An 11,097-nucleotide genomic window follows, 5' to 3' on the forward strand; every position below is an offset into this window, starting at 1 on the left:
TGCTTATATTCATGATAGCGGGACTTTATATGGTGGCGTCACGGAGAATGTTATTTTATTGTTAACATTTCAGTAATGCTACACTAGTTGATTCTGACCATGACACTGATTTTGATTATTTTGAAAATGCTGATAACGACTGACATGATAAAGTAATTCAAGAAGAAAGTTTCATAGACTATGGGGTGAGCGTTAAAATGAACATGATCGGGAGTCGCGAGCCAAAAGCCCGAGGAGGAGCCCTGGCATCACTCTGTCACTCTGTTAATAATGATACTTACAATTAACAAGAAGCTTTGTTCGTTCCAGGACTGTACGATTTTGATCACTGAAGCATCTGCAGTCACTCTGCAATGACTCCAATGAGTTTGACTTCTTTTAAGCATACATTGGTTACCACGCAGTAAAATATAATTGAGAGAAATATCATGTAAATAAAACTTTCCTTTTGTGTGGTGTCGAATGGCACCTCTGTAAGACCAGACATAAATACCGGAACATAGATCCCTGTAATACGTTATCATCACGTGATCATCTCCTGTACCAAGCAGGGTATCAGAGGGGGAATGGAACCAATAGCATAACAGGAATAAAAGCACTCAAGGCACCTCACCCCCCTCGTTTGTAGTGACTCGCAACACCCCTGTAAACGAGGTCATGCCAGAATTGTCTTGCCCTCACGCTGGAGTGTTCTCTCTCTGGCTTCTTGTGTGTCTTCGCTCCTCTTCTCGGTTCTCGGAAAGCGTAAGCACTTTCAGTCCCTGTGTGTCTTTTCTTTTACCGTGTGTCTGTGACTCCTTCTCCTGCACTTACTATAACAGACCCAGTTTAGGCAGATCGTTTTCTTACATTATTACATTGGGTAATTTAGCTCTCTCCTTATAAACTTCCAAATACCTTTTAATTAAGACGGAAGAATTGCTAGTTATGTCATAAATGTTCTTATAAGGAAACACTATAAAAATAAATCTTGAGATGTTGAGATTTTGAGATTTAGAATTTTGGAAATAATTCATTCATAAAATATTTCTTAGGCGCCTCACGCTAGGCTGCCCGGAGTCACTTACACCTTAAAAACTTTCCAACAGGTAGGCTATCAGTGCAATATATACATACAAGGCCTATGTCATAAACCGAAATATAGATAGATAGGTTGGTAAATAGATAGATAGATAGATAGATAGATAGAGAGAGAGATAGACAACTAGACATACAGAAAGGCAGACAAACAAATAGATGTATGGATAGATAGAAAAGTACACACATGAATTCATAGACATAAAAACGGATACAGAAGCAGAACTCAAATTCATAAACAAATGGAACATCAGTCATAGATCAAGGTCAAAATCAGTAGTTGAACAAAGACACAAACTGATCATACTATTTAAATGGTTTTCTACACATTTTTCAGCAATATCTCAATGTAAAGATTTATACATCACTGCCTTCAACTAACGAAAAAAAACTTCTTTTTTCACAGAAATGTTCTTATAAATACACTGCATCTTGTGTTAATAATATTAATTATTATCATTATCATTATCTTTATCATTATTATCATCATCATAATCATTATCATTATCACCACAACTACTACTACTACTAGCATAATACCAATCATACTCGTACCAATACCATTACTATTACTATCATCATTACCATTATTAAATGCATCACTGATAGCTAGTGCATACCCGAGAGAGAGAGAGAGAGAGAGAGAGAGAGAGAGAGAGAGAGAAGAGAGAGAGAGAGAGAGAGAGAGAGAGAGAGAGGAGAGAGAGAGAGAGAGAGAGAGGCGGGGGAGGTGGGGGAAAAAGGTGAAGATACTTCAGTATATTGGACGCTGTACTGAAAATTATTGTATAATTGTATTATACAACAGTGAAGTAACTATGGCTGTTTAAGCATCTAACATAATATTTGAACGAAATAAGATACTTTTGTGAAAAAATGGTCATATGATATTACAAAACAGTGTTTTTTTGCAACCAAAATTGAGTATGAATTACCAAGTGGCATCATTCGGTACTCAACCATTATCTCGGATTGCCAGTGAGATCAGGTTGTAATCTAGCCTCAGATAGCGAACATGGCGAGACTTCCGTGCTACTCATTGCCAATTCCCCAGTTCACCTTTTCTCCTAAAGCTAGAAACTAGACGTGTGATATTCGCGATGCACAAGCAGTTCTGGGTAATACAGTGAAGACCTTGAAAGATATAAATATAAAAGTTAATTAAAATAAAAACTACGTAACGCAATGCTCATGACTAATATCAGAACGGAGATCAATACATTTTCGGTCTTTTTATTAGCTATTTTTATAATGTGACAGAGAAGTTTTCATAGAATTCTATTTAATTGAATAAAGGCGTTTGTATTGGTGTAGCCATTATGCAAGGATTTATAGTATATGTTCGATGGATCATGATATCATAATCCAATCAAGAAGTGCAAATATGCCTACGTAATATTGAAATTCTAATGCGTGGATCCCATGACTTCAGAGGCAAGTACACCGAGAGCTGATTGAATGAAATTTAGATGATAATTGTTATTCTATTAAATTAATCTTATTCATTTTTTTTTTTTTTTTCCTCAGAACCAAAATGTTGTATGAGTTTCTAGCAGTCGTGATTGTCGCAATGACAGCACTGACATTTTGGGACGGCGTGCCCGTAGTGACAGTGGAGGAGGGTCAGGTGTCTGGCATCACCGAGATCTCCACGAAGGGCAAGGAATTCTACTCCTATTATGGCATCCCCTTTGCCAGGCCTCCTGTGGGAGAACTCAGACTCAAGGTGAGTATTGACCCTAAAAGGGGGATGACGTACCAGAACGTGTCTTTGAGAAAGGCAATTGACGTAGTGAAACACATGTAAGTTTGCAATTTTACACTATGATATAAAACATGAAGCAGATTTAACAATAGTGGATTCCCATCGAAAGCGATCAGCCTCATAATCAATAGATAATCGGCATAATTTCTTACACATTGTTCAACAGGCACAATGAGATACTGAAACGTTTCTGAGTTTCGGCTTCATCCATCACGAGAGCTTTAAACTAGTTTTTTTATAAATTAAATTAAATTTTAATTGACTAATTACTCAATAACGAACCTAATAATATACCTTTCTACTGAAACTGCCAGCGTTTGCCTAACACATTTTTTTTTAAAACAATGTAAATAATATGGACATTGTGAAAAATTACTTTCTACCTGAAGGCAGTTGATTTGGTATTAAAAGGAAAACAAAATCATGATAGCTCTTAACTATCATATTACAAAAAAAATGATTCAAACATAAATCAGGGCCTATGCGTCTGAATTTACTGGTTAAAATAAGAACTTCATATATCTAAACTTTCCCTTTGTTTAGGAAATGTTTAGTAAATTCACTCAGCTTACTACATCGCACACTTGTTCATTATATGTTAGATACTAATTTCCGTTTCACCTTTTACCTGTTATACATACCATATTTACCATAGAAAGAAAGCATCTCACAGCATGGGAGTTCTCCTTATCTCAAGATGGAATGAGTATGGGGAGGATGCATACATAACAAGGCCTTGGCGTGCCCGCTTATCATTTTGCTTCATCCCTTGCTACTGACCTTCTGTGTGAGTTAACCATGGGATCAGCTTGCTAGGTCATTGGGACCCCAACACCCTGCAGTAAGAATACTCTCATAAGGTGAGTAAATAGAAAAAATTTAATTTTTAAGCTACGGTAGAAAGGGTTATAACATTGCCTCACCCATGCTCGCAGGATCCGGTTAAAGGAGAGAGGTGGGAAGGCGTGCGGGACGGATCCAGAAAGCCCTCCTCATGTCTCCTTGTGCCACTGGCTTTCTCCGTCATGGGCATTCTCAAAGCCCCAGAGGACATGTACGGGGACGAAGACTGCCTCTACCTCAACGTTTTCACCCCAAACGTAAGTCAGAACACCTAGCAGATGTTTGACAAGGCACTGGTGTCTATAAGAAACTATTATTATTTCTTCTATATCATGGGTATTTTTGTTATTTAAATCATATATTTCTTTTCATAGCAGACTAATGAAAATTATCATCATATAATCATATATTTTCTTTCAAGACAGAGTAATGGTTAGTCTTACCTGTTAATCATATATTTCACAGACACTAAAGCATAACAAGAAACTCCCAGTGATGGTGTGGATCCACGGAGGATCATTTATCTCTGGAAGCAATCATGAGTACCTGCCTCATGTCCTTATGAACCATGACATTGTGCTCGTAGTTTTGCAGTACAGACTTGGTATCATGGGTTAGTGATCATTTAGTTTATAGTGTATTGCTTTATATAAAGAATGTAATTTCTTCTCTCTTTCTCTTTATGACTTTTACATTTTCGACTACTCACCTTTATGGTAAATACACTGTTTTTGTACATTTTTATTTGCTCTGCAGGATTCCTGTCCACGGAGGATGAGGTGATTCCAGGAAACTTTGGGCTAAAGGACCAGACCCTCGCCCTCCACTGGGTGCAGGACAACATCCACAACTTCGGAGGCGACGCCGACAGGGTCACCATCTTTGGGGAGAGTGCTGGGGGCGCCTTCGTCCATTATCACATTTTGTCACCTAAATCAAAAGGTAAGGTAGCCATTTAGTCAAATTTCAATGTATAGTGGAATTTGCAGCATCATGTTCCTTAATTCTCTTCATCTTGGTAATGGGAACCACCAGGGCATAGTGGGCAGTGGGGGGGGGGGGGCGTGAGGTCTCAACAGTTACATGAATTCTGGGATCATTTGTTTGATAACTGTATGAACTTCCAGCACAATACCTGCGGCTGTTCAGCTTATTAGGGCCACAATATCAAGTTTCCTCTTGTTGGACACATTGCTTAATGTGTATAGGGAAAGGGTGATGACATGCAAAGTTGAGTTAACTTGGATAATGAGCCATTATAGGTGTCAATGCAGTAAGAAAACGAATCGATCGGGCTTCCAAGCTCCCATACTAGTTCAGAAGTAGAAGTGCCCTTTCCTCTGCTATGGAGATCTTGGGTGACAATTTTGAGAGCCTCTCTTAGTAAGAAGTATTCTGTGGAGCACAATTGGTGTATTGATTTAAGACTTTGATGTATTTATTATATTAAAAACAAAATTGTATGTCTCACTCTTTTAGCCTCTTAATCTAACCATCGTCACCACATAAGAGTGACTGAAATTATCCTGAGCCCTGATGCCATGTACTGTTAGAGGTTTATGGAAACGGTAGTAGAACATTTCAAGAAGAATACTGAGGGCAAAGAACAGATCATGTATTCCTGACGAAAATATCGTCAAAACGGCAAATACATTTTCTGCACGGTGAAGGTATCCATTCTCATTTATACGTTTTGCTGCCATAAAAGATTTCCACACGTAGTGTAAATACTCATTTGTTATAAAAGTGAAAGGCTGTGTGTTTCAGGAATGAATGAATGAAAAATGATGATTACAATATTACATCTAAAACATATGCGTTATTCACAGTTTGAAGTAAAAAAAAAGGTAAATTATTTGCATACTTACTGCATGTTTGATGACTCAGTTTATCAATAAATCTATAAGGTTCTTTTGCTATTCTTATTAGTATATAGTGTTTATCATTATCATCGGTCTTATCATCAGAAATAGTAATGGTAGCAAACGCAATACTAATATCAATTACATTACTACTAATGTTACTGCTACTACCATTACCCTTGGTTGTGGGGGTGATAGTGATAGTAGCAGTAGTAGTAGCACATCCCGGAATATGATTAGTATTATGTTCACTGTACAACATCAGGTAACAGAGCAAACAGAAAACTCATCTCCATTAGGTCTCTTCTCCCGCGCCATCATCCAGTCGGGGTCGGCCATGGCGCCGTATTCTCACAGGGAAGACCTCAGACTCGTGGCGCAGGAAGTAAGCCAAGCCGTCGGCTGCCCCGAAGGCCCCAGCAGCCAGGACATCCTCGACTGTCTTCAGCAGGTGGACGGACGCAGATTAGCCATTAGGTTCCAGGATTACTTGGTTAGTTCTCAACATATCCCAGAGGAAATGTCCTTGACTCGTGCCTATTAAAGGGAATTATTTACTTGTGAGAAGGTATGGTTTAATAAGGAAACTGGCTGATAATCTATAATTTATATGTCTCAGAAATGGTTCGTCTTGCCGCTAGTGACGGTACCTCGTATTGACGGGGACTTTCTACCGGACCACCCCGCGCGCCTGATGCGTGACGGGGACTTCAACCAAGTGGACCTCATGGCTGGAATCACAAGAGAGGATGGAGCTTTTGGAACAAACCGTTAGTGTTATTTCAGTGTTTTTGTGATAGATATGTATGATTATATATAAGATCAGTAGATAAACCCATAGATTTTAATGAGGTGAATGATTGATCAGTTTAGTAATTAGTATCATACAAACAATCCAACAGGTCATTGAAGATCGGCAGTTTGCATAATCATATGGTATGTTCATTAAATTATGCCTGTCATTCATGGTTAACCCTTTCCTTATGTGTGCACAGAGAAAATTAGTAAATTAGTAATTTAAACTTTAGGATAAATTTACCTTATGATGGGAAATGCCAACACAGAGACTGGTATTATTCACACACATTCTGAACCACAATTCTATTCTTGTTCTACACCATCTGTTCACCTACCGCAGAGCACAACCAAAGATTAATTAACTCTTACCTTGGCTTTAGACAACCCAGCCATATTCTATCATCACAGACAACCTGTAACTCTTTTATGGTAATTCTGGCGACAGCCAACAATTAAATACATAACTGTGGCCTAAACATGTCTTCCTTCTCATATAGATGTAAGTAATAAATAAACGAGGGCTGTAACATAATTTCGCCCTTCTGGGCATGTAACAGAGCATTTTCTGAAGATTTATGAGGTGTTTTCTGACTACAGAGTTGTGAACAATTCTCCTCTCCTCAACAGCCCCAAAGACTACCAGCAGCACCTTAGTTTTGCATAAACTAAACTAGTGGTATTTTTTACTGTGAACGTTAGAATCAAAATAACCGTATAGATAATCATCATTCTTCTGGTCAATCGAAAGTATGTTCCTCTACAGCAATGTTAGTTCGAAAGGACCTCTTCCCTGCTTTACAAAACAACTTCAGTATCTTTGGGCCTCTTACCCTCACGGTCGGACCTGAAGTTGAAGACCCCGTTGCCTTCAGCACCAAGGTCTACCAGCACTACCTGGGGAACCTAACCATCGACCGCGATCACATAGAAGAAATCACGAAGGTAAACACTTCTGTTCAGTTCTCTGGTCAATTTCTCAAGTACGCGAATGCTAATTTGGTAAAATTGGACTTCGGTTGTTTTTATTTTATATTTATATTATCTTAAGATACCTACTTTCACTGATGTTAAATTATGAATCAGATTATCCGTTTCGATTTTCGAAAAGAACTATATACATACATATGAGTATTCATTTATAAACGTGGTTATATCTATTCTGTCAATCTATTATCTATTTCTGGTATATATGTATTTCTGTAGTCTACAGTATATCACATTTTATTCTAACTATGAACTTTTTCACTGTATTATTCTTTAAACATTTTTATCTCCAGTTAAGCACACACCTACACTTTTGCGATACCACACGACCTGACAACCCTGTACCACGCGCGGGTCCCTGGCCTTCGTACTTACCGCTACGAGCTCAAACATCGATCCCAGCTGTCAATGGGAGATTACTTCAACACAGATAAAGGGCGTCACTGTGAGTTGTTTCAGAACAGTAGTAGGGGAGGAATTGGTATTTTAGTGCGATAGAGATTATGATGATGACGATTGTTGTTTTTGTTATCAGTTGTATGAAGAAAGGATTAACGGGAAAGCGGAAGGGATTAAGAGTGAAGATGATTTAAACGAGTCGATGGGTAAACTGACATCTCCAAACCTTTGTTTTTATTGATTTCACCTTGGCTCTCAGTGCTTCCTTGAAACGAACATGCAGTTTTTTACACCTTTAAAACAAAAAAAGTAGATAATCTAGCTCATATCCCTCTCATCTGCGTCATCTATCACAGGGATTCCTCACGCTGACGACCTGTACTACCTGTTCGCCGGCGGACCGCTCCTCGTCCGCAGCTACTTGCCCGATCGCCCGCGGGACCTGCAGAACGAGGAGGACCTTCGCCTCAGAGACATCATCACGACCATGTGGACGAACTTCGCAGCCACGGGGTAACTTTTGACATGTGATATGCTTCAAAAACATTTGTAAAGCGACTCGTACTGCTGACAAGACTGGGTGTCTCAAACATCACGGAAATTGTGGTGTATCTAAACTTCCCTATTGTGATTCGAACTTTGCCATGAGTTACAATTATATTTAACCAAGGCAAGTCCAGCTAATCTTACAGGGTATTGTCTGAAATGTAATATTTTATATTCCCTATCAGATATTCCGGTTAACAGGGACTTTCTCCCTAAAGGTCACAGATTGCAGTGACCTGCAATTAGATGAACTTCTTAGACTGGTCGATTGTTTTACTCTGATATTATACGTCGACACAACGTAAAATCACTATCAATCCCATATCATTCTTTACATTACTGTTCAGTTTATTGAAAACGCACGTGTATTAATGCCAAAGGTGTTCTTGTGCCAAAGCAAACAGAAATTGTCTCCAACGTTTGAGTTTGGTTTTCGTTTTATATCTCGGTTAAACTGCAAGATGGAGCCTTCGATCTTTCACCCTAACTTTTTTTTAAACTTAAGCATCATAAAGGCTTTAGTACAACCATTACAAGACTTAGCAAAAGTAAGTATGATCTGGAGAATAAGAAGGAAATTTACTATAGAACGTACGTAATCACACGCTTATATAGAGGAAATGTTATGCAGAATGTGTATAGTCTGCAGTGTGTAGTGCTACTCGGGTTGTTGGATTCCTTTATAGATGCAATATGCTTCCCCTTGAGATGTATATAGGAAAGATGATAATTATTTGATCATTCTTACTGGTAACACTGGTGTACATGTTTCTGCGGACATGTCTTCTTTGTCCAATAGGGTATGAGACCAACATCTTTTAGATATATGTGTTCAAATATCTTAACATAAATAACGATATTTTAACATTCACATTTATTTTTAAAATTGTCCTCGTCCACATCTCTCAATATTTGTCACTGTTCGCATCGATCTTATTTATGTAAGTAATCATCTAATGTTATAACGATATGCGTACAAGTACCATCAGTGTTCACACATCCCCCCCCCCCCCCCAGCAACCCAACCCCCGACGACTCCTTGGGCTTCAAGTGGGAGGCTGCGACCGAGGACGACCTTCACTACCTCGCCCTTAAGCCCTCGCCCACCATGGAGGCCGACCAGCGACAGGAGGTGAGTGACTTCCTGTGCATCATTGACTAGGCACGCGCGCGTGCACACACACACACACACACACACACACACACACACACACACACACACACACACACACACACACACACCTTTTAGTATTATCTACCTATTCAGATATATTCCCGGACATTTTTTCTAAGGTTTATTGCTTATAAAGATTTTTTTCTTCTCTCCCCTGCCAGGCGCGAGCTTTCCACGCATCTCTGCCAGTGAGACTGAACCAGATTCTCTATCCCGAACGCATCGTCCCATTATGAACTAGCACTTAAGAAAGGCAGGGAGGCGTGGTAAAGGAGTTAGCTAGGAGTGGGTGGGGAGGGCACAAGTTTATGGCATAAATTATTATCCTTTTTTTTTTTTTTTTTTTTGATAGGCTATGAATCTGTCTTATGGTTTCCTGTTCGTCAGATAGCACATTTCCATAACTCGCGTCTAATTTCCATTATTTTTTTTATATTTTTGTGAATGATATATGTTGAATAAAGGAGTTGATTAATGGACGCGATAGTCTTGCAACTGCTGTGAACGAAATATTTTATGTATAACACGCCTAAAACTCCATAAAGCATAAACATAGCCCAAGGGAGAATGTTCTGCAGTGCACCATTATTTATGATATTAGACAGTATATTTGTTGAATACATAAGGGAACGGCTATGCTTACCCTGAACTTATCAGAGTATGTAAAAAATATATATAGTGTATGTGTGTGTGTTTGTGTGTGTACGTGCGTGCGTGCCTGCGTGTGTGTGTGTGTGTGTGTGTGTGTGTGTGTGTGTGTGTGTGTGTGTGTGTGTGTGTGTGTGTGTGTGTGTGTGTGTGTGTGTGTGTGCGTGCGTGCGTGCAGTCGCTACTAAGTATCTTAACTCTTTCTGACTTAACAGTATAGATACGACGACGAAAACTTTTGGAATAAGTGTTGTGAGGTCGACCTAATGATGGTATCCCTGACAGGGGCGTCATTTAGGGGAGAGGGGCAGGGTGGGGCAGTTGTCTCCCCTTAAACTGTTTGCCCCTTCTAGGGCCACAGAGTTTAATCGTTTTCCTAATTGCACCTACATAGATCCGGTTATAGCTTAAAATGGCCCTAGAATCACCCATTTTCTAACTCTTTGTTCACTTTGCTCGGCTACATCTTTAAAGAATAGGGTTTTAATATGTATAATAATATCAATATTTCATGTTACCGCCTCTAGCTTGGCGAATGCTAGCATGTCTAGTGGTATGGTGCTACTAACGCCGCCGTTAACTGGCGTCCGTCTGCAAAGCGCAATCGCTCCCATGCCGTAATTGCTTGGGTAACGATATGACGACTACGGGTATGATCTTGGGGGAAGTCTCTGCCTATGGCTGCCCAAACATTCTCAATGAGACTGAGATCTGGCAATTTGGATGGTAGTGGCGCAGCGTAATCTCGGGGTGTTGCCCAAATCACTATTTCACGATACTGCTCGTGTGGATGGGGCAGTTATCCTGGACAAAGTCAAACAGCTCTGGATAGAGGAACACCAAGGCTCTCAACGAAGGTAGAAACATCTCTTCCAGGATTTCCACGTAGGTATACCTCGTAAATCTGCCGGCCCCGACAACATTGCTATGTATTCACCCAAACTGCACAGCAATTTTTGACAGTCTGCATGCTGTTGTCATCCCGTGCATTAGTTATGGAT

The 11,097-nt window shown here is 39.5% G+C and overlaps 1 protein-coding gene across 1 annotated transcript; it reads left to right on the forward strand.

The window, feature by feature from the left end:
* The first annotated feature begins 654 nt into the window (after nucleotides 1-654).
* On the forward strand, nucleotides 655-9,954 carry LOC125029923 (juvenile hormone esterase-like). The gene is made up of 12 exons (XM_047620110.1): nucleotides 655-744; nucleotides 2,605-2,803; nucleotides 3,778-3,942; nucleotides 4,151-4,298; nucleotides 4,442-4,627; nucleotides 5,847-6,040; nucleotides 6,167-6,317; nucleotides 7,109-7,360; nucleotides 7,628-7,774; nucleotides 8,085-8,241; nucleotides 9,292-9,406; nucleotides 9,610-9,954. The coding sequence occupies exons 2-12, from the start codon at nucleotides 2,612-2,614 to the stop codon at nucleotides 9,682-9,684; spliced, it is 1,782 nt and encodes a 593-aa protein (XP_047476066.1). The 5' UTR covers nucleotides 655-744; nucleotides 2,605-2,611; the 3' UTR covers nucleotides 9,685-9,954.
* Nucleotides 9,955-11,097: the final 1,143 nt, after the last annotated feature.

This window comes from Penaeus chinensis, chromosome 10 (assembly GCF_019202785.1).
Source record: "Penaeus chinensis breed Huanghai No. 1 chromosome 10, ASM1920278v2, whole genome shotgun sequence".
Lineage (NCBI taxonomy): Eukaryota > Metazoa > Arthropoda > Malacostraca > Decapoda > Penaeidae > Penaeus > Penaeus chinensis.